Raw genomic sequence first — 27,161 nt, 5'->3', positions numbered from 1 at the left:
AGGCCTCCAGGCCTCAGAGCAGCAGGTTCAAACAGGATAGTAGTAGTGAGAATATCAGACCAAAACAGGCTTGTTGGGCGGGCAGGATAGTAAGAAGAGAAAAGAAGCAGCAAATAGTTGAGAAGAGCCTGGGGGAGATAGAGAATTACATACTTGTGTTCAAAAAGATTTCAGTGCAGTTCCAACAGACAGAAAGACACATGGGTCACAGGGAAAGGCAGAAGGGAACAAAAAAAAAGTTAGTTTTATGAGAAATAGAGGTGTTAGGAAGAGAAGGTGGGTGGAGAGTTGCAGAAATTTATCCATTTCTCTCCCTTCTATTTTCTTTAAGGGCGTTTTTCTCAGCACTTTTCCTCTCTTTTCTCCTCCCCACAGCAATCAGCCAAGCTGGGAAGGAGAGATTGACTCTGAACTTAGTAGTGTGTCTTGGCACAGAAGACTGATAGCAAACAAGTAAACAGAGTTGACAACTGGAGCAAAGCCTTGCTCAGTGACAAGGATGAGGACTCTTCCAGAGGTAAGGAAATGGGTCTGTCTTGCAGTCTGCTGAGGTACCTTCATTGCACTCTTCGCTTTTTCTTCCCCTGTCGCAGCTACATTGCTTATTGCCCTAGGGATCTGGAGCAGTTGAGTTTTTGACAGCCTGTATCCGGAAGTGGCTTGTCCAGGGCTGAGAATTTAATGATGTGGGATGTGGTGTGAGGATTTAGGGGTTCTTGCCCTTCCTGTTAGTCATTCTAATGGTCATTCTGAGGCTGTATTCAGATCTGTTTGAGGTACTGACCAATAAGTAATAATAATAATAATATGATTCTTTGCATCTGTTATTGTATCCCCATTTCTTCAACAAATTATTTTAAGAAAGTGTTTGCAGAAACATGCAATTTTTTAACCCACAAATAATTGTCGGTAAACGTGGCATAGTTTTCTGAATGTGAGAATGACACAGTAAGCCTAATTGCTCCCAGTGTATTACAATGTCCTTTTCCTGATTTGATGTGTACATAAATAACTAGTAAATTGTTAATTGCATATTTACAAACAAATCTCACTGAACTGAATTGTTAGCTAAAGGTTGCTGAAATGTACAAAACATTCAAGGACAACAGAGATTAGTAAAGTTTTCTATGTAACTGAATAATATAAAAAAAGAAACATGTAAGTTTTGTTATGTTGAGAGCTATGTTGCGAGGTCTGTGGCTGTAATGCAAACAGTCACTTTATATTTATCTTGTCTGCATTTTTCTGTCTGAAGAATTTGAAGAAATGTTTGGTTTGTATATCCATTCTGATATTTCTGTGTGATAAAGATCAGACAACAATCATAATTTTAAATAGTTATTGGCCATGGTTATGTTTCAAACTTGTATTAGTTCAGAATATAATTCAGCGAACTTTCTATTTAGTTCCTCATGTTAGTAGGTACTATATCTTGAACACAGGCTAAAATGTTATTTCTCAAATGGCATTTAATGTGCTCAATTTATGTGCTTAAGTGATTTGTTTACAAAAGATACATTTAAGAAAATGTTGACTTTTTGTGAGTATTGGTGCATGTCTGAAAACATGCAAGCCACATGACTAATGTGATAAACACAATTTGAGTAACAGCCAAAGTCAATAATTAATGAATAATCTACTGACTTAAAAATAATACCCCGAAATTGTCTGGTAAATAGTTACGAAAAGTAACTCCAATTCTCCCTGCCTTTGATCTCTTTATTTTAATTTACTTTATTTTCACAAAAGTTAGATACTTCTTTTTCTGCAACAGCACTAAACACCGGGAAAATGCAAGGTGAAGAGGAATTAGGCAGAGGAACTTCAACCTCCCTGCAGAATTCAGGAATGGCTCCCAAACACAAAAAGAGAAGATGGTGAAGGAAAATCAAATTGTTTGGCTGATTTAGTTGCATCAAACAGTTCTTGCATTAGTGGTAACAGTACCTGTCAAGATTCTTCTAACTTAAGTCATGCTCACATTTGAATTGGATGATTCATGCAGTACATGAATTCAGAATTATTCAATTTATAATTGAGGACAGTTAGAAGTCAGCTTTTAGTGGTTTTACAGGCATTTAATCTCACTTATCTACAGTGAAGCCATTTAAATTTGAGCACTTGCACATTCTTAAAGAAAAGAATGAAAGAACTGAAACTGTTCTGCAAATTGCATTAATCTTCAACTTCATGCAAATACTAATAATTCCTCTCACTTACTCTTAAGTAAGGCCCATATAGAAAAGCTCTGTCAGAGATTAAAGGCTCTTTATACTTTTCCACAGGTTTGTTTAAACTATTCACTTGTCTCTTTATATAGAGCATGTTGGATGAGGCAACCAAGCCTCAAAACATACCACAGTAAAGTACTACTGGTTCCTGCAAGCTATGTAGTGTTCCTGCATCCTGTGCCCTGGAAGTTTTTATATGCTGTCTCCAGTTCCATCTAGTTAAATCCACGCTTCCTTGACCAAGGATCATTGAATTAAGAAGGGCTCTGTATTTCAGTGCCTATGTTCGGTGAACCACTTAGTCCATTTGTGGCATAAAAGTGAAGTTCATACTAGATGAAGAATCTGACAGGAATATTGCCCAGGTCGGTATCTTTATAAGAGTACTGAAAGAGCAGGTATTTGTCTGTCTAGATTTCTTTAAGCTGTTGTCCTGAAAAAGATATAAGGGACAACTAAGTATGGCTGCCCTCCTCTTTCTTCTCTGTTTGTGTAGGTCTACAAGTTCTCTCAAATCCAGTCCCAGTAACAGAGGCGAGATTAGAAAGACATTCCTTATGGAAGCTGAAGTGTTTGAAGAACACTTTTTATCCTTATGGCTTACATAACACAGACCTTAATCCAGTTTCTAAGTAGAGGTACACAACCAATTTCCACTCCCCTGTCTCTTCTTTTGGGGTATGCTATTCTTTTTGGACATGCTGTTCTCAGCCAGTTACTTCTCCAGTTGCTTCACATTGGAGTCTTGAGGAGGACAGTCTAGTTCTGTTATGGATTTTAAAAAATCTATTATTTGATGCATTTTCAATTTTAAAAGGAGCATAGTATATAGGCCTGATGCAGACCTACTGTTAACCAGAAGTTTGGTAGAAATTGCAGTGACAGTCTTGAAATATCAATTTCTTGTTAGTATCTTCACAGCCATGCCATTTGGAACTTGAAAGAGAGAAACAGATGTCCTCTGATAACATGAGACCAAAGAATTGCAAAATTATAAACATTTCATGGTAGGAACAGGCCAGATATTCAATGTGAAAAACAAGAAGTCTATTGCAACAGAGAAGTCAGGAGCATTGTGAATGTAAATCATTCACTCTCTCCTAAAAGGTGAGAGACACATTGCACATTGAAGAATTCTTTTTCTTCTTCCTTTTCAGCCAAACAAATTTTCTTTCACTCACTCCCTTGTCATACTATTAGGTCACAACACTTGCTTTCTACTAGAGGAGTACAACCTAAAGCATTTTGCTATAGGAGCGTATGACAGGAATTTGGACTTCCTCCTTTATATCTCCTACAATGTATTTTGGCAGTATGGTCATGTTCTGCATCTAGCACATTTTAATGCCAGGATTAACTTGTATGTACTTGTTCTCCACTTAGTTATTCTATATCCTGCCTAAAGAAGTCAGGACAATAGAATTTTAAAGGGAGAAAAGCAGTTAGTTATTTAACCCTTGTTAACAGTTTCCATAAGTCAAGTAAGCTGACATATGCTTTTGAGAGGCTTCTGTTAATGACTGAATAAAATGCATGGTTGAAAGAAATAAAATGATGAGATCTGTTTTTCTATTTCTTTCTGCGTTTTCCATTCTGTTAATGTTTTTGTGCAGGAATTGTACATAGTATTTTAGGCAAGATGATTAACAGCAGACTTACTCATTTCCTTAGCCTTTCCTCAGGTTAAGGGGTATATGCTGTGAGGTACTTCATTCTTGCAGGATTTTTTTCATTTCTTCTCATGAGTTTTGTACAGATCTATGTTTTCTGGTTTTGTGGCAAAGAAAGTAGACACCAAGTGTGGTGACAAATGCAGTTTAGCTGCTGCGTGTAAGGGAGCAGCAAGGGTAGACAAGGGAAGACAATTTAGAACCTAAGAGTCATGACAAGGCAGGCAAGAAGTAATGACTTTACCAGCAAGGGGTGCACCCCCACAGAACAGGAATGAGGTGGGTAAGACAGGTCTGGTGACAGTAGCCAGGGTCAACCAAGAGTGTAGATTGCCAAGCAAGTCCATTATGAGGAGGCAGATCCAAGGTCAAACCTGCAGAATCAAGTCTGTAGATTAAGGTCAGGATCCAGATCAATGGGGTACATGTCCAGACATAGGCATGACTGCTGCTGCTGCTGAAGCATAGCTTAGCTGGAAATCACGCATGAGAGCTGTAAAATCAGCTCCCAGGTCAAGAAGTGGGCACCTCCATGGAGGCTGTTTCTGACTTTTTATCAAAGAGCTCTAAGGCCCACCAAGGTTTCTTGAACAGCTTTCTTTTATCAGGGAACCAGGCTTGAGCACAGGGAGCTAAACTTGAGGCTGTGGGGCAGTACAGGCCAGGCCCTGACACTGGCATGTGAGTAGCACTTCCATCAGCTTTCACACCTATGAGATTTATGCCTAGCTTGCTATACTATTTTTTTTCTATCCCTCTTCCTTGCAGGTTTTCAATTATCTTCTATTTTTTTCCCTTCTGCCTCTTTTTTTTCTCCCTGGATATTCTTATTCAGTTATTCCACTTTTCATTTTTTTTTCATTTTTCTCCCTTTCCTTGTATTACTAGCATTCATTCCCATGACTGTTCTCTTGTAGTCTGCTGTTCTGCAGTCTTACATACATCGAAGTGGGTAAAAGCAGCGGACACACACAATAAATGACATTTTATCTAACTTTATCCAGGTAGATGTTAGGCGTGTACCCTAACATAGTTGTCTAGCTTCCTTTGCAGTCAATGGAGAAAAAGATAGGTAACTTTGGAGGATGCTTCAGCTCATCCTAAGACAGATGTCTAAAATAGAAGTTGTACTCATAAGGTGCCCAGCCTTCTCCACTGACTAAAAAGACACACCTAGATTATGAACACAACTAAATTTAAGTGATATAAAACCTGTCTGTACATAAGATTTTCTCTATGACTTAAAGCTTACTGCAATTTTTAGAATAGGGCAAATATTTTCTCCCACTTGAACTGGACTAGAGGGCTTAGGATGCAGGAGTTATTTCTTGAGAAGAGGTCTGAAGTTAGTGCTCAGGTTGCCAGACTGTAACAGAATAAAGAATCACCAGTCCTAGTTATCCTGTTATTAGCTCTATGGGCTCGAAAAGGCTTTGATATGTTCAGGAAGTATATGCAAGGTGATTTTGTAAACCAGAAGGAACTATGGAGGAACAGGCCTCCTCATGGCAAGTTGGCTTTTTGATCCATAATTCATAACACTGTGCAACAGCTGCAGCTAGAAAAGATGGGGAAATGAAGGAGGTGAGAAAGCCCCTGGGAGTACAGTCATATAGATGACCTGGGTGACTGTTGATATTCTGTCACTAGTCCTGTGAGTGATTTTCTACTAGATTAGGTGGAAGATGGAGTATATGACCAGTGTTAACTTTAATATGAATTTTTCTTTCTTCATTTTTTCTGTTTGTCTTATTTTTCTCTCTTCAGACCTGTGACCAGGAGCTGAGTACAGGTGCAAAGAAAGAACGATGCCTTCAGGGGAAAAGTCTACTTCTGTGTACACTTCTTCTCAGTACTCTCCTTGGCTTTACATTGCTTATCACCTACATCATGATGACTTGTGGTCTAGGTATAATATGGGATATCCTTTTCCCTGCTTCCTCATCCACCCCATTTGTAAGACCCCTTTCTCTCTTATCTGCCTCCATTGTGTATTAGGCTTAGTAGTTGTGTTAAGAATCAGACTTTCAGAATTTCAAAGAATCATAACACCGGTTGTAAAAAAGGTACACTATTCAGTCTCTTCATTGGGTCATAGTGGGGAGAGGTCCCCACAGCTGTCCTCCTCCTCTGCCTGCCATTTAATATGTCTGGGCTCAGGTCTGAGGCAGAGCATCATTATATCGTCTTGCGTCTCATCATCGTGTCATGCTCTGTCTGTAGTCACCTCCAGGAAACTGGACTGAATCTGAGATTTGGAGCTCTTCCTCCACCTTTCCATCTCTGGCTTAATAAGTCTAGTCCTAATTTTCTAGCACAGACCACTGCAGTCATATTGTAGAAAGAAAAGTCGTAGTCTTTTGCTGATGGGGGAGTTGTAAGCATAGACCAGAAATACTAATTTGCCTTTCAAATTTGTTAAACAACTCTCTGCAGAATGGTCCATGTAAATATTTATGCATATAGAATCCTCAGTACTGAAGGTTCAGAAAGTTCATTTATATTGGTGGATACAGACATTCCCTGCTCCAAAATAAACATTATTGACTCTTCACTTAGCATTTTTCTTTAGCCTCAGTTATGTGTTGGAGACCGTTCACTACAGAGACCAAGGAAAAACTGTTAGTTTAGATCTTGTCTGTTTCCACTCTGCCTACCTCCTTCCATGTCAACTGTTGAAACCATAGTATGGTAAGTCTTACTTTGATTTACAAGTGGCTTATTTCAGTAAATAATTGATCTGATGTTGATACAAGACACTGAACCAAAATGAGAACACATACCCACTGATTCACAGCAGTTTAGATAAAGGGAGTTTTAGATCAAAGCAAAATGTACTTGAAAATCTTTGTCCTGTCTTAACAAATGTCATTGCTGAGAAATGTTTCCCATGCTTGAACATCTCCCTCCACATTTTAAAATTATCTCCTTACTTTCTCTGTGCTTCATGCTTTCTCTTTTGCTTAATGTGTTGACACCATCAGTTACTTCTTTTTTATCATTTGGTCAAATTTGTCTGATTCAGATAAAACACACTGAAAAAGCAGAATAATCCAACCTGTGACTGCCTAGATAGTATGAAGAGAGGACACCACCTCTGGATTGATTACCCGTCCTCTATTTAAAGAATCTTCCTTATAAGGTGCAAAGGCAATCTTCTAGTGAAGTGAAAGACAGAACGCACTTTGTTCCATAGTTGGCAAAAACTTACAAGGAGTTCAACACTCTGCATGCAGAGGAGTTTGTACCAAAAATAAATCTTTCAGAAGAAATGTCCCACAGATAGCACCTCATTTTTTTTTTTACTTGTAGTTGTTCTCACTCTCCACTGTCACTGCTCAGTTCTCTCCTATTTACTTCCTGCCCAGGATCTTGTGATGCTGAGCTGGGTCTTACACTGTTGGCCAGACTCCTGAATGCTAGGAATGACACTGTAGACCCCTGTGAGGATTTCTACAAATATGCCTGTGGCAGCTGGGAAGCCAAACACTCAAGCAGAACCAGAGAAGAATCACTGAATATATTTGATGTGTTGTTGGAAGAAAACCAGATGATCCTGAAAAGACTTTTAGGTAGGGACAGTCAATTGGTGGGTTACCTTCAGCATCTTCCTCAGTCAGAGCTGAAAATACTAGTAACTGAGAGCACAATCATTCCTAACAGGGACTGTGTCCAATCTCTTCATTCTTCTGTCATTACAGGTACAGATTTATTCTTGAGCATGTCATTCCAATAGCTACATTTTAAATGTTTTAGTTCCCACTGCCAAGTGTAATAGATGAAAGTCACACTAAAATTCTGAGAGCAATGCAAATCATTTTCCTATTGCCTTGTAAAAGTAGACCCTTTTTTCTGTGCATGTCTGAATGTGCACTCTGGTCATGTGTCCTGACTCCATGTGGGACTGAAGCTTAGATATGCACCATCTTTCCTGTTGTGCTTCTGTTTCCATGCAAAGAAACTCACATGTTTGGCCTTAGGAAGAGTCATGACAGTAGAAGGTCTCTTGCTTTGAGTGACTGAGGGAAGTGTGGATGTATTTACTAAGTTGTTCTGAGTCAAAGTGCAGTGTAATATTTTCTTACAAACTTACACTTCTCTAATACTGCCTCAACTTTTTTTTTTTACCACTTTTGTAGTTTTTAATATTTTTTTTCCTCAGAGGGCCCACAGTTCGGGATAAGAGGCTCAGCTAAGGAGAAAGCAATTCAGTTCTATCGCTCCTGCATGGATACCAAACAGATAGAATCTCAAGGAACTCAACCATTGAAGGACCTCCTAAATCAGGTGAATGTTTGTGCTACTTCCTCTCTCTCCAGAAGATAATTCCTGCAGGGAAATGAAAAGTGTGAAGTTAGGGTCATATAGTCCTACATGGTGGAATTTTGCTAGCATCTGATCCTGAGATAAGCTCATGGTTCATAGCACAACTTCTAAGTAATAAATCTTCTAACTTTAAATGCTATTTTAAAATCTTATTTTCTGACATCAGGTACCTGAATCTTTCCTCATGACCTTACATATTACTTTAGGACTGTACAATAACCAAGACTGCAAAGAGTGATCACGTTTAATCTCAGAAGCTCAGTTCAATAGCATACAATTTACAGATCAGGGAACATCTTGCAAAACAGGTGAAATTTTTGTGGTGATTCACTACTCCAGGCTTCAGGGGAGCTTGTTTAAAGAGAAAAATGCTTCTCTTTCCATTCTGGGAGATTCCTCCCAGTGCCAGGAAGGATTGTACTCCTGTGTACATCCCTGTCTACAAGGAGGATGCAGAACCTTCCAGCAGAAAAAACAGTGACTGCAAGCACACCTATGAATCTCTTTGTCAGGGAGGTGGGATCCCTAATCCCTGGTTGTCCTTCTGGATGACTTTAGAGAAATTAGATCTCTTTCCTCTCATGCTTTTTTCCTGTACACCTTGTTCTGTTGATAATTAGGATTCATTTTTCCTTTTCGTTGTTTTGCTTAAGTGAAACTGATGGGTCTTTTTAAAGCCAACAGGGTATGTAGAAATCTTCATGAGTTTCCTCTGTTGCTATTTGATTTGTTGCTTCTCAGTTGTCATAATGACTGAGCTCCTAGGAGTGAAAAAAAGATTTTGTAAATGTGGGTCAAAGAAGAGTTTTTCTAACCTGCTGTTGTGCTGTCTCTCTCCCTCTCTAGGTTGGTGGATGGAATATCACGGGTGTGGGGAAAGCAAAAGATTTTAATGAAACCCTTCAGACTCTCATGGGCAGATACAGCACCTTTCCCTTTTTCAGAGTCCATGTGGGACCTAGTCCTTTTGACCTCAAGACCAATATTATTCAGGTGAGTGGACTAAAAAAAGAAAATTATCAGGAAGCACTGGGAATCATAGGATCATAGAATGGTTAGGATTGGAAGGGACCTTCAAAGGTCATCTAGTCCAACCCCCCCTGCAAAGAGCAGGGACATCCCTGATTAGATCAGGTTGCTCAGAGCCTCATCCAACCCGGCCTTGAATGTTTCCAGGGATGGGGCATCTACCACCTCTCTGGGCAACCTGTTCCAGCGTTCTACAACTCTCACTGTAAAAATTTTTTTCCTAATATCTAATCTAAATCTACCTCCCTCTATTTTAAAACCATTACCCCTTGTCCTATCACAACAGGCCCTACTGAACAACCTCTCCCCATCTTTCTTGTAGGCCCCCTTGAGGTACTGGAAGACCGCTATCAGGTCTCCCCAGAGCCTCCTCTTCTCCAGGCTGAACAGCCCCAACTCTCTCAGCCTGTCCTCATAGGAAAGGTGCTCCAAGACTCAATTACACAGCCCATGAGACCCAGGCTTGCTCAAGTTAAGCCTGTGTTCTCTGAAAAAAGTTTTCCTAAATTTCAGTAAACTTATTTATTTTATTGCATAAAAAGCACTTATTTCTGGAAAATGAGCAGATGAGGATTAATAAATTGCTTAGTTTCTCTCATTTCTTCTGCCTGACAGTGTAGATTGTACTTCATTGTGGAAGGGTCTGGTTCTTCTTATGTTCATGGGTATGGCTAGAACAATAATGGACTCTAAGTGCTATTTGCCTAATACACATAGTGTACTATGAATTTTGCAGCTCAGTGTTATGGATTAAATTTGGTAGGCAGCTAAGCACCACATAGCCACTTGTTTACACCCCCACCCAGTGGGACAGGCAAGAAAACCGGAAGGGTAAAAGAGTGAGAAAAAACCCCACTTTAACAACTGGCAAAAATTAAGAAAAAAAAAAGAAATGATGCAAAAAAAACCCAGTTGCTCATCACCAATTGACTGCTGCCCAGCCAGTTCCTAAGCAATGGCAGCCCTGGCCAACCTCTTTTGCCCCTACTTTTATTGTTGAGTATGATGTCATATGGTACAGAATATCCCTTTGGTCAGTTGAGGTCCACTGTTCCAGCTGTATCCCCTCCTAACTTCTTGTGTACCCCCAGTCTACTTGCTGGTGGGGTGGTGTGAAAAGCAGAAAAGACCTTGATGCTGTGTAAGCACTGCTCAGCAATAACTAAAACATCCTTGTGTTATCAACATTATTTTAATGACAAATCAAAACCATAGCCCCATACAAGCTGCTATGAAGAAATTTAACTCTATTCCAGCCAAAAGCAGTGCACTATGTAGAAATATTTAACAATGTGGTTTCCATTTGAATATCAGTCACCACAGATTTGTAATGAGCTTGTAAATGAGCTGCAGAATATGATAGTCCACAAAAATTACCTAGCAAACATTTTCCAAAAGTAAAAGCAATTTATTAACATTTCAAATTCTGTGAAATTAACAAAGCCTGTTGAGCATTATCTTCACATTTCCAGTGCTTTTGGAAATAGCAAGATATTTTTCCTTTACTCCTTTTTTTTTTTTGCAGATTGACCATCCTGAGTTTGAGATGCCACTTGAGAGTAAATTCAAAGAGAAAAATTATCTTGAGGTAACGTATCAGAGGCTGAAGAAGGTAAAAATAGCTATTTTGCGTAGGGTTCTCCTTGAATTGCTTCCTGGTTCACAGTGCTCCATTTCCATGGTTTACAGTCAGTGACCTCTGAAAATGTCTCCAGAGAGAATTCTTTACTCTCTCTACTTTTCCAAAAAGATAGTTTGTAAAATGTAACCCATTTTTAGACATCAAGTTTAAAACTTCTAGTATAGAAACAGAATGTTATAGTTTTAATTTGTATTTGCTAAGATCCTGGGCATCCTCCTAGGTTTCACCTTGAATGAATGTTTAAAAAAAATGTTCTTGTCCGAAGTAAGGCTTTGTAAATTAAAATCTGTGTATTGGGGAAGGGGTAGCTAACATTTTAAAAGTTACTTTAAAATGTTTTAACTTAAGCTGGGGAAACAAGCTCTTTGACCTTGGGAGTTATTACAACAAAATTAATTTCATCCCAGCTCTGTAATTTTTCTGAACTTTATAAAAACTGAGTTTATTTCAGTTTCTCAGTCTGAATATTTCAGAATAGTCCTCAAAAAATTAAGCCTGTCTACCCATCACAAGCATTCCTTTGACACCTCGTGAACATAGAAGCAATAAGCTGGCATTTTATCACCATCAAAAATATGGGCTTATTTTATCACTACATCTCTCTCCTTTGACTCCAGAGATGGCAGGCCTGCATCTCTGAAATGATTCTGGTATTTAATGTAATTGTAAGATGGGACAAAAATAACCTTTGGGGAATGTAGTGTTCTTTGCTGAGAGAGGAGCTATACTTGGTAAACTGTATTCCACATGAAGAATTATGTAAGGATATTGCAGTGAAGAAGACAGTTTTAGGGACAGGGCTTTGAAAGATGAAAGCCACTTTGAAAGTGTTTTTGAAAGACTGAAGCTTATATAGTCAAGATGGATGGTTGGATGGATGGATGGATGAATGGGATGACTGTTTCTCCCACTGGTCATATGCTCTGTATTGCAGGTCCTCCGTGTGTATCTCTCATATTTGGAGAAACTGGGGAGCCTACTTGGAGGGCCACAGGATGGTTCCCCTGATTCCTTTTCCCGTACTTTGTCCTTCATCTCTAACCTCCAGCGAGTTGTCACCCCAATGCAGGAAAGACAGCAGAGGAGGATGCTGTTCTTTCGCACTACCATTAAGGAGCTACAGGTATCTATTCCTTAGAACTTGAGCAACACAATTACATGTGACATTCACGTTCTGAAGATCCAGATGAAAAGAGATATCATAGAATAGTTTGGGTTGGAAGGGACCTTTAAAGGTCATCTAGTCCAACCCCCCTCCAAGGAGCAGGGACATCTTCCACTAGATCAGGTTGCTCAGAGCCTCATCCAACCTGGCCTTGAACGTTTCCAGGGATGGAGCATCTACCACCTCTCTGGGCAACCTGTTCCAGTGTTCCACCACCCTCATTGTAAAACATTTTTTTTCCCTTCTATCTAGTCTGAATCTACCTCCCTCTATTTTAAAACCATTACCCCTTGTCTTTTCACCGCAGGCCCTGCTGAGGAGAGACTCTGTTCAGATGCCATTCTCTTGTAACTTACACTTGGAGTCTGTTGATCTTTAAATAACCTATTAACTTACGGTCTTTTATTGACAGCAGTTGGATTTTTCAGGCCCAAAACGCTTTCCCCTCCCCAGTGCTAATTCAAGAAAAAGAAAGTAAATTCTCCTTTAGTACTATAATCAATACTCACATCATAAAAACAGTTTAATTTGTTAAAAGTATCTCTTAGTAGTATTAGAGAGACTATTCCCGTTTCCCTATTATTTCTTGTCAGTTAATTTAGATTCATAGTTCAGCATGTAAACTTTGTTTTAATTCTAGGAAAAGGCGCCTGCCATTGACTGGCTGTCATGTCTCCAGGCTGTATTCCATCCTATGCCAATGAACCTCTCTCAGCCAGTTGCAGTGCATGACATGGATTACTTAAGAGGCATGTCACAGCTCATTGAACAACAGCGCAAGGAAAGGTAGGAGTCAATATCTATGGTCGTAGTTGTTCATGCCTCAAGAAATATTAAATTCAGATACCATAAATTAAAAAGGTCTGTGTTCGAGGTGTCTGAATCCAGTAGCCTAACAGCTGCAAGGCTGCTGTGGCTCTATAGCCACAAGTTTAGCCACTACTAAGGTTTTATCCTATATTCCCAATATGCTTGCACATGCATGCACCATACATGTGCACACAGATAAATATATATATATGTGTGTCACCTAGATCAACAGAGATGGAACACAGTGCCTTTACTGGCACCCATAGCACTCATACAAAGGTGAACAGCTCAGACAGCCTGGTCCTATTCCTCCTCTCCAGCTGATCAGGATTGGTCTATACTAGTGAAATATATGTATGTACACACACAATATGGATCACTCCAATAGCTGGTCTTAGACGTTCAGTCTGTCCAGAAGCTGGCCCCAGATCCCCTGATGTCCACAGCTGCTGGCACCTGGATATATCAGGCCCTGACTCTTGCAGCCCTACTTTGGTTGCTAGTACTCTCGTCTCTTACTGTTACAAACACGCATATACAAGTAGATCTCTTCAGTAGCTGGTCCAAACCTCTAGTCTCTCCAATAACCAAGCCTCAACCCCTGCTCTCTCCAGCAGATAGCTTGAACAAAAGTCCCTGCAGTAGTCAACACACAGATTCCTTGTCTTTCCAGTATCCAGTCCCATCCTCGCACACAGAGAGTAGAATGTTATTTCAGAATAGCATTTAATAAGATAGGACAGATTCTGGTGACCATGTGTAGGCCTCAGACAGATGTCCTGGCAAGCCACAGGTTTATGCTCAACCTTTCTTTTTTACCACCTTTCCTCTACGTTTCCCCATGCATGTTACCCCCAGTCCACCACAATCCTTCCCTTTCCCTGCCTTTGGTCCTTCCTTGTACATCTTGTAATAAGTCTCACAGAATCCCACAACCCCCTCAAAATATTCTATAATGAGTTTCACCCAGTCCTAAAAATGCTCTTTCTCCTGCTTCCTGTAAATAATCCTGTGCCCCAGCAGGCAATTACCCCTTGAGTGAGTCTTCACAGTGTTCTGGGAGGAGAGTTTCTTTGGTTGACTCATGTCAGATTATCCTCCTTTGATAGCCTCAGGTGTAGCCAATTCAGAGTACTTTGTTGTCATTGTTCAGGTTACTAGGATTCATCTGCCTCAAATTATTCCTCTGACACTTGCCACGCCTCTGTGTTTATAGTGACCAGCCTTAAATTTTCAGTCTTTTTAAATGTCATTTTCCTACAGGGTTCTTCACATTTATATGATTGTTTGTCTAGTTGGGAATCTCTCTCCAGCCCTTGACAGTCGATTCCAAGATGCACGTCTGGAGCTATCTAAGATTCTTTATGGAAAAAAGGGATCTAGAATGGTGAGTTTAACTATCTTCCTCAGGCTCCCCAGCAGCTGAAGGACCTGCCTTCTGGATGTTCTCTTGATGCCTTGTCTAGGTGGAGTTTCTTAGATCTGGGGAGGAAAGCTACCCTCATTAGGCCATTAAATGCTTCTTTTTTTTATCCTCAAATAAATGTGGGAATAGACATGACACAGAAAATTTGGAGAGCGAAGTGCATTGTATCATGGGGTAGGGAACAATAGATACATGGTCACCTTTCTTCTATGTGTTTGTTTCGGCTAGCATATGAATCTTCATCTTGTGTGAAAGTAAATGGAGTAAATAAGAAAATCAGTGTTTTACTTGATTAAAGTTTTCTGAGGTAGCTTAAATGGAACTACATTACTTATCATTCATGGCTCTCGTATTTATATAGCAGTGTATATGCTACTGACTGCATGTTTACATATCTTTTTACTGTCTTCCTATCTCTTTTTCCTCACTCTCACATGTCTCTGTTTCTTTCTCTGTTCTTACAGATCCCAGCTGAGCGCTGGAGGAAGTGTTTGACTGATACCAGCTCTTTCTTTGAGCCAGTTCTAGGGCAGATGATTGTGCAAGAAATTTTTCCTCAGCAGTCCAAGAAACTTGTAGGTATTCATCCTCTTAACCCCCAAGCAGAGCTCAGGTTCATCTTTCTTTTTTTGACATGCCGACTTAAGACCATGTGTAGGCAGCAAATTCATGTGTAGGTTTTATACTTTTTAATATATTCCTGTACTTAGGCACTTCCCCTCCTTTTTTTAGGAATGAAAGATGTTAGAACAAGACATTGCTGTCATTGCTAGAAAAATCAGTGCTAAAATACCTTTATCTCTACTGTTATCAAAGTCACGTGTGCAGCATCAATACCTATGACAGCCCTACAAATGCATATAATCTCAGTGTGCTTCCTGGAATGACAGTATGAACAATACGCATCACCAAACTCACAAATCTTAAATAAGATTTTCAATTGCAAAGCCAATAAGCCATCATATGACCAGTTGTACAGAAAGAAATCACTGCCAAAACATTCTGAGTCGATCCACAGTAAAAGGAACACCTGCCTGCAGCGTGGAAAAGATTTCCATTTTTCCCTTTGATGATCAGAGTTCCTTTTTCTTTTGAGGGAAGTTAGTGTAGGCACCAGATTTTATAAACTTTGCAGTGTATAAAGTGACAAGAGTAAATAACCCCAAGAAAAGTTAATGGGAAAACTAAGATTACGTGTAGTGAAGCACAAAGCTGAATGAACAAAACATAATCTTGTGAAGGAGAGACTCAGATTGCCGTAACATTGGAAGGGGAGACAGCAGCATGAAATACTTTTGGACAATGAATTTTCATTTTATTCAAGAAGTGGGGCAACCATTTGGTCCATTCCTATCCCAACAGGGATTGAATGAAAAAGAATTATGTTTCCTTTTTAGTTACCATGAGAGGCAAGATGAAAAGGTGTGTGGGAGAGAATGGTGAGCCTTGTGAGGAACCACTGTATGACAAGTAACTTAAACCTAAATCATTGTAGAGACTGAAATCTCCTCTTTCATCACAAGAAGATGAATTTTGCCCCAGTTACTCTGTGATTGAATTGCTGGAATATAAGAAGATGGCAGCTAAGCCTGAACAGTGTTTTTCTACAGTTCTGACTGTGTCTTCTTTTCTCCATGGCAGGCTGAACAGATGTTCTCGGAGATCCAAGATGCCCTCTATGGCCAACTGGATCAGTTGGAGTGGATGGATGAACAGACTCGCCAAGAGGCTAAAGTCTTGGTGCGTACAGAAGGCAGAAGTTACTGTGGCCTTCCTTTCCCTGAAGCTTTTGGAGAAGGAATAGAAGGGGCCTGCATCTTCACATATTCCTACCTGCTTCTACTGGCACACAGTCTTAAATAGATGTCTTGTACACACTAAAACTCTAGGTGGTTTTGTAAATGCCATCACACAGATGTGGTCATACATTGATGTGTAGGCATAGAGAGGCTGTGTTGGATACTCTGAATTAATTGTATTGAGATACAATTCAGTTTTATACACTGACAGAGGTTAAACACTAAAAAGCTGAATGCTAGAAAACAATGCTATAAAGAAAAAGAAGAATAGAACAACATTAGGCCTCAAGTCATAGAATTAAGAAAGCAGAGTAGCAAGACAAGACGTCTTGTTGAAACAGAATAGCTGTCATTTTAAAGGGCTGATTCACAGATTGTATTTAGTTTTTTTTAGAAATAGAGTTTAAAAAGGACTTATAGAATGTAAAGCCTTCTATTGGTCAAGTTTGTTTTTGTTAATTTGTTTGTTTATTATGATTTTAGGTTTCCAAACTGCAAGTGAAGATTGGCTATCCAGCTCACATACTCCAAACTGAGAAAGTGAACCTGGAATACCAGAATGTGAGCTATATAATGTACACATGCCTGCTTCATTATTGGCAGTTTACCTGTACCAACTGCTTTCTTGTCTGCTGCTAAAAGAAGCTATGACCTCTGCAGCAATGCACATTTCCTACTGTTCATTTTCTGAGAACATATGGGCCCAGAGAACCTTTATCTATTGCTTCTGTTTTCTTGCCTACTCTGTCTCCTATTTAGAGTGGCTGGCCTGATAGAGGTTGGTTGTGACCTGCTTATATGTTCTATTTGGCTTGCAGATAACATACCTGTCATAACTTACATTGAAGGCCTTTAGAACTGTGAGAGAAAAAACCATAAATATTCCATTGGTTTGTTTTTTGATGAACCCTTTTTTTTTTTACCATGGGACTTTTCTCTTTCTCATACTGCCCAATTCATTCCTTGCTTATGCTGTATGACAGTCATATTATCTGTCTCTTCCCTCAGTTGGAGATAAATGAAGACACTTTTTTCCTCAATGTGGTGGCTTGCATGAAGGTACTGAGGGAAAATTCCTACTTGAAACTCCTTCAGGATCACTCACAGGATAAGTAAGTGTCAGATGCTGATCTGAAAAATATAAGAGTCACATAGTCACGGACTACCTGAGATTGGAAGGGACTTGTGGATATCACGTAGTCCAACCCTCTTGCTCAAAGCAGGATCAGCTAAAGCAGGTCACTCAGAACTGTATCCAGTTGTATGTCTATATCACTTTTACTGGGAAAGAAGGGGGAGGGCAGGTGTGAGTGAGGGTGATGTAGAACCCCACTGTTGTGGAGGGAGCCCCAAACCCCTGAAAAAAAGAACCTTTTTTTTACCTATGAACCCTTGAGTAAGGGGCATAGTTGATTCTCCCAGACTTAGCAGCAAAGCAAACAGCAAAGTACTGTGGTGACGTGAATGCTGTCCTCAAAGGCAGGACATAGGATACTTCAGAAGGCAGGCAGCATTGACAGGCATGCTCAGGACCTTTCACTGCCTGAAGAGTATTGTATGCAGGTCTTCACAGGAGGTTACTAATCCTAATTTACTTGACAGAGAAGATGTGAGGGTGAATCACTTAGTGTGTATGAAAGTTAAACTACTAGTTCTGACCCCGTATAAACAAGTGAAGGTTTATTTCATGCACTTTTAACTCTAGATAATGTGAATTTCATCATTTGTTGGTGCTGTAGGAACAATTGTACTGAGGAGACCATTTTTGCAAGTCCAGGGGAGGAAAGGAGCAAGGTATGAGATAGGGAGTTAATACATTATCTCATTTCTTTTTCTGCTTCTAGTTGGCTTGTGTCCCCCTGGACTGTGCATTCATACTACTCAATAAGGCACCACATGGTCGTCTTTCCTGCTGGAATGTTCCGCAGCCCTTTTTTTCACATGGAGTTTCCCAGGTATGGAGGGGCTGCAAAGGTGGAAGCTGAATGTAGTCCCTTGGCTGCACCATGTTTCCAGGAAGAATCTTAATGGGTCTGTCTTTAACCTCTTTTTCTTACTGCATTCCAGAAAGATACAGTAAAGGGGGAAAACCCAACTTTTTCTAAAGCCAGATGGATACTGCCTTATAAATTTTGAAAGAGTGTGACCATTGACTCTGCCGGAGCGAAATCAGAATCTAGGTGAAAATAAACTAAGCCAAGTCTATTAATCCAAAGCGAGGAGGCAGAAGTCTCATTTAGGTTATACAAAGAAGACCTTTGCCTCTCATTTTCTAGATTCCAAGAATTCCTCAAATCTAACACATAAAAATCTAACACAGAGAAAATAGGAGCCTCACAGAGCAACTTCCTGTCAAAAGTCTTTTTCAAATGGATCAAACACACTTCTCTTCCTTCTTTTAAAGAAACATTGTCTAGTAAGCAAATACATTTTTCCTGCCCAGGGTAGAGGGGTTGGAACTAGATGATCTTTAATATCTCTTCCAACCCAAATCATTCTATAATTCTATAATTTTTAATTCTGAGTCTTTCCCTGCAACAATTACACTTCTGTAGACCATACTCTTATAGTTGAGTTATTTTATCATATAACAAATCTGTTAAGCAATATTTTTCTGGTATTAAAAGCACTTAAACCACTGGACTGTAAAAATATTATTTGATATCCTTTTTTTTTTTTTGCATGGTAACAGATAGATACTTCTAATTCCATTGTACTGAAAGATAAGCTCACACTGTGGGAAGAGGCTGAAGTTTGAAAGAAACATGTCTCAGTTAAAAGTAATTATTTTCTCCATGGTGATCTTCTACCACTAGTTGTATGACATCTTCTAGTGCTTGCAGTATTTCATTAATTCATTACAGTATGAAGAACAGGATACCTCAAAAGAATAATAGAAAAAAAATATATTTTTCCAGTGGTATGGGCTGTCACTTACCATAGTCTTCCTCTCTAAAAAATTGTCTACAGCTTCTTATTCCTTTTGTAATCAGTGTTAGTAAAATATATTTTTCTCACTGTCATCCCAGTTGAGTAGACTGATAAGTCAAACTTGATCAGCTTTTGGTGAGTTGCACAATAGCATTTTCACAGATGATGCTCCCAAGTTTAAATTTTACTGACAAAATACAATTCAGATGACTGGGAGGATAATTTTTAAATTAAGAAGTCAGCAAAGCAGTATGATTGTTGTAGAATCATAAAGCGTACACTGGTTTGGGTTTGAAGGGACATTTAAAGATATCTACTCCAACCGCCCTGCCATTGGCAGGAACACCTTCCACTAGACTGAGTTGCTCAAAGCCCCATCCAACCTGACCTTGACCACTTCCAGTGACGAGGCATCCACAACTTCTCTGGGCAACAATTATAAGTTATCAGCTACAGAGCTTCTGAAAGAGCAGTTCTAAGAGAAGATGAGTTGTTCTGTTCTTGTCACTTCCTACCGAGTTCCCAGTAGCGTAATAATGATCTGCTACAATAATTTCATGCTTCAGCAGTGTTAACCAGTGCATGTAAAGAAAGAATGAGTCCATAATTTCATATTATGGAAATGTATTTTGAGTGTAATTACTTGTATGACTATTTGTAAATTCATTGCATAGAATCATAGAAATTTTGATTGGCAAGAACTGCTGGAGATCTCTAGTACAACCTCTTGCTTCAAGCAAGATCACCAATGCCAGACCAAGGTAACTGTAGTAAAACCTTTTCATTTGCCTTGCCAGTTTTATGTATCATTTTTCACTAAACATAGAATCATAGAATGGTTAGGGTTGGAAGGGACCTTCAAAGGTCATCTAGTCCAACCCCCCTGCAAGGAGCAGGGACATCCCTGACTAGGTCAGGTTGCTCAGAGCCTCATCCAGCCTGGCCTTGAACGCTTCCAGAGATGGGGCGTCCACCACCTCTCTGGGCAACCTGTTCCAGTGTTCTATAACCCGCATCGTAAAAAATTTTTTCCTAATTTCTAATCTAAATCTACCCCCCTCTATTTTAAAACCATTACCTCTCGTCCTATCGCAACAGGCCCTACTGAACAGCCTCTCCCCATCTTTCTTGTAGGCCCCCTTGAGGTACTGGAAGACCGCTATCAGGTCTCCCCGGAGCCTCCTCTTCTGCAGGCTGAACAGCCCCAACTCTCTCAGCCTGTCCTCATAGGAGAGGTGCTCCAGCCCTCTTATCATCTTCATGGCCCTCCTCTGGACCTTCTCCAACTGGTCCATGTCCTTCTTGTGCTGGGGGCTCCAGAACTGGACTGGTTCACTCTATCCCACTGTCCATGTCGCCGACAAAGATGTTGAACAGGGCCGGGCCCAGCACGGACCCCCGAGTGGTCCGTCCATCAAACCCATGTCTCTCTAGTTTAGAGAGAAGGATGTCATGCGGGACAGTGTCAAAAGCTTTGCACAAGTCCAGGTAGATGATGTCAGTTGCTCGTCCCTTGTCCACCGATGCCGTCACCCTGTCATAGAAGGCCACCAAATTGGTCAGGCACGATCTGCCCTTGGTGAAGCCATGTTGGCTGTCACCAACCACCTCCTTGCTCTCCATGTGCCTTAGCATGGTTTCCAGGAGAATCTGCTCCATGACCTTGCCAGGCACAGAGGTGAGGCTGACCGGCCTGTAGTTACCTGGGTCTTCCTTATTCCCCTTTTTAAAAATTGGGGTTATGTTCCCCCTCTTCCAGTCATCGGGGACCTCACCAGACCGCCACGACTTCTCCAATATGATGGCCAGTGGCTTGGCAACTTCATCCGCCAGTTCCCTCAGGACCCGAGGATGGATCTCATCAGGACCCATGGACTTGTGCACCTTCAGGTTCCTCAGATGATCCCAAACCTGCTCTTCGAGTACAATGGGCAGTTCTTCATTCTCGCAGTCCCTGCTTGCACCTTCTACAGCTTGGGCGGTGGGACAGGAACTCTTGTCGGTGAAGACTGAGGCAAAAAAGTCATTGAGAACCTCAGCCTTCTCCATGTCCTGGGTAACCAGGACACCAGTTCCCTTCCGGAGGGGGCCTACATTTACCCTGGACTTTCTTTTGTCCCATACGTACCTATAAAAGCTCTTCCTGTTACATTTTATATCCCTGGCCAGATTCAGTTCTGCCAGGGCTTTGGCCTTCCTTACCTAATCCCTGGCCACTCGCGCAGCCTCTTTGTAGTCCTCCCAGGCTACCTGTCCCCACTTCCACCCTCTATAGGCTTCCTTTTTCACTTTCAGTTGGTCCAGGAGCTCCTTGCTCATCCACGCCGGCCTCCTGGCCTTTTTGCCCGACTTGTTTTTCATCGGGATGCACCTCTGCTGAGCTTGGAGGAGGTGCTCCTTGAATATGGACCAACTTTCCTGGGCCCCTCTTCCCTCCAGGGCCGCCTCCCATGGCACTTGGCCCATCAGGTCCCTGAAGAGGCCGAAGGTGCAAGATTGCTTCTCCAACCATCCTGCTTTTGTATGATTGCCACTGCAACTACTGTTTGTGCAGCAGTTCAGCCAGTAGTGGGTAAATAAGGACATAACAACCATACATGTCATTAGAGTTAATAAAGGCAGAATCTCATTCACACTCTTCATTATTATGATGGCTTATTAGCTATGAATAAATTAATGCAAGCCCATAGTACAATTTTAAGCCTTGATAGAGTAATTGACACTTGCATTTGTATTTTTACAGTGTACCACATCTGAGAAACAATACATAGAAAGTGCTTTTATGTGCTCTGAGAGTAGAATGCTCCTGTGCAGCCCACAGTAGTGCTCAGTGGCTATAGAGAATTCTCACCTGCCCTCTTTTTCTTCTCAAAAGCACTCTTTTTTATGTTTATTTTTCAGTGCTGTGAACTTTGGAGCCATTGGGGTCTTCATGGCACATGAACTTCTTCACACATTCTATGGTTATGGTGAGTACTGGCTGTGGTGTCTTTGTTTACTCTTCTAGATCCTCACTGGTACTTTCCATCAGGAGATTTTAAATCTTGGTCCCTATATCAATATATACATATATTATTAAGGTAGATGAAGCTAAGGAAAACCCATTTCAGGACTGCTGACTACTTAGAACACTCAGTGATTAATGTGAGGAGTACAGGTGAATGCCAGAAATACCTTTATATTCTAGGATTTTTTTTTTTCCCTACAGTGCTGCCTGGGGGCTGTTCTACATGCAACAGGAGCGCATTACAAAAATCTATAGACTGCTTGGTTGAACAATATGAAAGCTATAGCTTTAAGGTCAATGGTACTTTTACACTGTTGGAGAATACAGCTGACACTGGAGGGCTTGCCATTGCTTACCAGGTACTCTAGTCAACTTCTCTAATCTCTTAGTCTAACCACACAACTCAACTGCCAAGTCACAAGATTGCTCTGCTACATCCCTCTCCCACATGCTGTGCGAGTTCCAGATTTCTTACACGCCTCTGCCAGTGCAGCACATGCCCTGCATGTTCTCTGCTATTCCAGACATAGGTTCCTCACAAAGCTTTGCTCATAACCTCACTACTTCCATGTAAGACCACTTCTCCACTTCACCAGTTCTGGGGTGGGCCTTTCTTTACTTCCCCATTCATATCATGCATACAAAAGTATGTTATTATTTATATGTTTACATTATACCTGAGGAACTAAGCTGTGACATGAACCAGAATTCTGTGTGGTGGTAAAATGACTCCATAATAATGTTTTCAGCAGTGCTTTAGATTCTAGGGAAAATTTTTTTTTCCTCATGCAATAGTTCAGCAGCTTAATTAATTACTGAGTGCTGTGTGCTCTGAGATGTCCAGGTCTCAGATGGTACTTGTTACATTCTTGCACAAAGAATGTTGGGAGGTAGAAGGTCTTTTAATTTTTATTCAAATATTAGTGACTTTCTTTGACAATAATTTCCAGTCTTTCATAGTCCAGTCACCACATCTTCTTTTATGATGATGTGTGTATGGTAGCGTCTGAAATTGGATGCAAAGGAGTTTTGTTATTCTCCTGTCCTAGAGTTATAGGGACATGGCCAGCAGCAGGGAGCCTCAGAGCGAGGAGAGAGATTACAAACTTGCTAATTTATTAAATATATATTAGATTGATATTTTTCATTGTCAGAAGATGTGGTTTTGGGACACTATCTGAAGGGAGATTTATTATTATTAATTTTCTCTCTCCACAGGCCTATAAGAATTGGATGAAAAAGCACAAAGAAGAGAAGGATTTACCTAAGATTGGGCTTTCACATGACCAGCTTTTCTACTTCAGTTTTGCTCATGTAATGAATTCTAGGCTAGTCATGCATCTCTCTCATTCTCCATTGTCTTTCCCATTACTACAGTTTGTCTTTCTCAATATTCAATCACTTTTCCCACTCTTCAGAGAACTGGGAATGAGTGATGTTTCTGGAAGATCCAGAATCTTATTTAGAAAGCTAAAATTCACGTACAGGGCCCTAATGTGTTATAGATCTCAAAACTAACAAAAGGCCTGTCTGCAAATATATCTTTTACAAAACTCTGAAATCTACCAAAATTAAGTTGCAGTAGACAAGTTGTGTCAGGGAAAGCATGCTTCATTGCCAGCTTCTGAGTACTTTTTTTTGCTGTTGTGAGCAATCTTACACATGGAAAGTGGAATTTTACTGGAAAAGGTACACATGTCTCCATCCCTTCCTTCATCTGCCTCTCTGTCATGGTGAATAGATTTCATTCTGAGTGACTGATAGTGAAAAACAGAGTTCAGAATGTTATTTAGAGATGAACTAGAAGTACATGCCCTAGAAAAACAGCAGATGGCTTGTCAGATAGGGAAACTGGGACAGGGAAGTTTAGGGAAAGGGAAAATAGTCAGAAATTGTGATGGCGAAGGGAAAGATCTGAACATTATTGGCACCAAAGTGTGTTTCCTTGTTTACTCCAGCAGCCTCAGTCACGTGTGCAGAGGCATTAGAATCATAGAATGGTTAGGGTTGGAAGGGACCTTCAAAGGTCATCTAGTCCAACCCCCCTGCAAGGAGCAGGGACATCCCCAACTAGATCAGGTTGCTCAGAGCCTCATCCAGCCTGGCCTTGAACGTTTCCAGGGATGGGGCATCTACCACCTCTCTGGGCAACCTGTTCCAGTGTTCTATAACCCTCATTGTAAAAATTTTTTTCCTAATACCCAATCTAAATCTACCTCTCTCTATTTTAAAACCATTACTCCTTGTCCTATTGCAACAGGCCCTACTGAACAGTCTCTCTCCATCTGTCCTGTAGGCCCCCTTGAGGTACTGGAAGACCGCTATCAGGTCTCCCCCGAGCCTTCTCTTCTCCAGGCTGAACAGCCCCAACTCTCTCAGCCTGTCCTCATCAGAGAGGTGCTCCAGCCCTTTTATCACCTTTGTGGCCCTCCTCTGGACCTTCTCCAACTGGTCCATGTCCTTCTTGTGTTGGGGGCTCCAGAACTGGACACAGTACTCCAGGTGGGGTCTCACCAGGGCAGAGTAGAGGGGGAGAATCACCTCCCTTGACCTGCTGGCCACGCTTCTCTTGATGCAACCCAGGATGCGGTTGGCCTTCTGGGCCGCAAGGGCACGTTGCCTGCTCATGTTAAGCTTCTTGTCCACCAGCACTCCCAGGTCCTTCTCCTCAGGGCTGCTCTCAATCCATTCCCTGCCCAGCCTGTATTTGTGCCTGGCATTGCCCTGACCCATGTGCAGGACCTTGCACTTGGCCTGGTTGAACTTCATGAGGTTGGCACGGGCCCACCTCTCCGGCATGTTAAGGTCCCTCTGGATGGCATCTCTCCCTTCCAGCGTGTCAACGGCACCACACAACTTGGTGTAGTCGGCAAACTTGCTGAGGGTGCACTCTATCCCGCTGTCCATATCGCCGACGAAGATGTTGAACAGGGTCGGGCCCAGCACGGACCCCTGAGGGATGCCACTCGTGACCGGTCTCCACATGGACATTGAGCCGTTGACCACCACTCTCTGAGTGCGGCCATCCAGCCAACTCCTTATCCACCGAGTGGTCCGTCCATCAAACCCATGTCTCTCTAGTTTAGAGAGAAGGATGTTGTGCGGGACAGTGTCAAAAGCTTTGCACAAGTCCAGGTAGATGATATCCGTTGCTCGTTCCTTGTCCACCGATGCCGTCACCCCATCATAGAAGGCCACCAAATTGGTCAGGCACGATCTGCCCTTGGTGAAGCCATGTTGGCTGTCACCAACCCCCTCCTTGCTCTCCATGTGCCTTAGCATTAAGTGCCTTAAGTTTTGTTCACATGAGGACTTTCAGCCAAACTGACTTTTCTATTTTGCTTCCTTTCAGGCAATGTGTGGAAACCAGGATCCTGAGAAACTACTGTCTCCCCTGAACACAGATCCACACAGTCCCTTACCACTTCGTGTCTGTGGGCCTGTCAGCAATAGCCACGACTTTGCCAAGCACTTCCACTGTTCCAGAGGATCCCCAATGAACCCAGTAAACAAATGCCACATCTGGTAATCTCTATCAAAAAGGAGGAAGAGAGATATGACACCAGGAAGAGGCAGGCCTGACCCATGAAAATATTACCATAATCTCAGGCCTCCTAGGATGACATGGTACTCTTCATCATTCTTCACCTTCCTTTTCTTGTTATCCTTCCCGCAGCATTTGATGGTAACAAAATTATTTAACTGAGCTCATAAGGGAAGAGGGTCTCCTCCTACTGCTCTCAGCACTCTGTCCCAGATGCCACAACTCTAGAGTTCAGCAAGTCTCAAGGTAGTAAGATGACTAGCCAGTCTCTAGTAGGCAGCAACTTCTGAGGAGTTGTAAACAAAAGAACTGTTACATTATTGATCCCTCTGTTCAGTGCATTTCCCTGTCTACTCCAGCAGCCTCACAGTCATGTTGAAAGGACAGGACAATAAACTGGAGCTCTAAGACTTGTTCATGTAAGATTGGCTCTTATGGAAATCCTGTGGGTTACTATGTAAACCACACACGTAAGTTACCAGAGAGGGAATAAACCTCTTCTCCTGCCAATAAATGGAGATAAGTAGTAGGAAAGACTCAGTGGCTCCGGCAGCTAGGCTGAAAGATCAATCACTTTTAATAATGAAGCTTACTAAGGGACTTCCCTGTTCTGTTTTTGTTTCATCAGGAAGTCTCCTAAGAGAAGAGAGGAAAGGATCTCCATTAGGGGGATTGGGGGCTGAGAACAGATTCTCTTTCTTCTTTCTTTCTTTTCCAACAACATTATATTCTTTTAATTTCTATTTAGTGTTGAGGGTGGAGTATGGGCCTGTCACAAAGGTTTCTAGAACTCTCTGAAACCTGAACAATGAGAATTTCAAGAACTTCTCTAGATTTTGAACCTAGTTCTCTGATCCCTAAAAGTTCTGTCATCCCTACATTTGTAAATATTTACCATCCAAACAGAGAAGTAGAGCTGCTGTATGATTTTACTTTCTACTTGAAATTGAATTTTAGGTATTAATTTACTTTAGAGGAAAAAGACAGTAAGAAGTAATATATTTTAGAGTAGCAGGAGAAGTGGTTAAAGCACATTCTCAAGAGCAATCTAATAATTATGTAAATTTCAGGTTCTGATAATTAGAAAATTTATACCAATGCTCTAAAATTTACTAAAGTTAATAAGTATACAAAATACTCCTAACTTCTGCATACTTTTCAAATTGTTCTTGATTATGGGAGCATTTTTATTTTACTTATTGTATTAACTGCCTGGGGATTGTTTGTGGAATAGATGATGGCAAGTGGAAACATCCCTTATCAATGTAAGCATTGTAAAAGTTGTGAAAATCCTAATAACTGTGTTAATTTTTTCCAAGTACTGACCTATGCAGCAAAATATTTCCCAAGAACATACTGTTCAGAGATTTTGTTTTCATTAATTAACTACGATATTAATAAAGTGTTTGCTTCAGAGAAAAAAAATACTTTGATTACAAACTCTTTATGATCAGGCCTGTTTCTTTGTTCTGTGATTGTACTGTTCCCAGGATGACTGGAGTAAATAATAATAATAATAATAGTGAATAATAATATCTCAAAATGATGTATTTACCTGTCATAAAAAATAACAAAATTGGA

General features: G+C 40.9%; 1 protein-coding gene across 17 annotated transcripts; it reads left to right on the top strand.

Annotated features, from left to right (window-relative positions):
- Positions 1 to 27,161, top strand: KEL (Kell metallo-endopeptidase (Kell blood group)). Of its 17 annotated transcripts, none has more exons than XM_086759071.1 (20): positions 3 to 276; positions 376 to 517; positions 1,775 to 1,877; positions 5,669 to 5,810; positions 7,270 to 7,473; positions 8,064 to 8,188; positions 9,074 to 9,220; positions 10,782 to 10,844; positions 11,833 to 12,021; positions 12,704 to 12,849; positions 14,137 to 14,260; positions 14,764 to 14,874; positions 15,941 to 16,039; positions 16,582 to 16,659; positions 17,107 to 17,210; positions 17,943 to 18,053; positions 21,931 to 21,998; positions 22,238 to 22,395; positions 23,255 to 23,350; positions 25,389 to 27,161. In XM_086759071.1, the coding sequence occupies exons 3-20, from the start codon at positions 1,875 to 1,877 to the stop codon at positions 25,563 to 25,565; spliced, it is 2,145 nt and encodes a 714-aa protein (XP_086615197.1). In that variant the 5' UTR covers positions 3 to 276; positions 376 to 517; positions 1,775 to 1,874; the 3' UTR covers positions 25,566 to 27,161. The 17 variants fall into 17 exon arrangements, 15 of the variants coding, with proteins under 15 accessions (XP_086615229.1, XP_086615276.1, XP_086615197.1 ...); XM_086759088.1 differs by lacking the exon at positions 1,775 to 1,877 and adding an exon at positions 2,728 to 2,869 and having other exon boundaries at positions 4 to 276; XM_086759080.1 differs by lacking the exon at positions 1,775 to 1,877 and having other exon boundaries at positions 5,669 to 5,693.

This window comes from Chlamydotis macqueenii, chromosome 1, assembly GCF_036417535.1.
Source record: "Chlamydotis macqueenii isolate bChlMac1 chromosome 1, bChlMac1.mat, whole genome shotgun sequence".
NCBI lineage: Eukaryota > Metazoa > Chordata > Aves > Otidiformes > Otididae > Chlamydotis > Chlamydotis macqueenii.
Note: the sequence above shows the minus strand (reverse complement) of the source record. Positions and strands in the feature narration are given on the sequence as shown.

Bases quoted from the DNA above. Each gene is read 5' to 3' on its own strand.
- KEL (XM_086759062.1), top strand. The intron at 14,261-14,763 runs GTGAGTTTAACT...CTGTTCTTACAG, and splicing joins GAAAAAAGGGATCTAGAATG to ATCCCAGCTGAGCGCTGGAG. The intron at 17,211-17,942 runs GTAAGTGTCAGA...TTCTGCTTCTAG, and splicing joins CAGGATCACTCACAGGATAA to TTGGCTTGTGTCCCCCTGGA.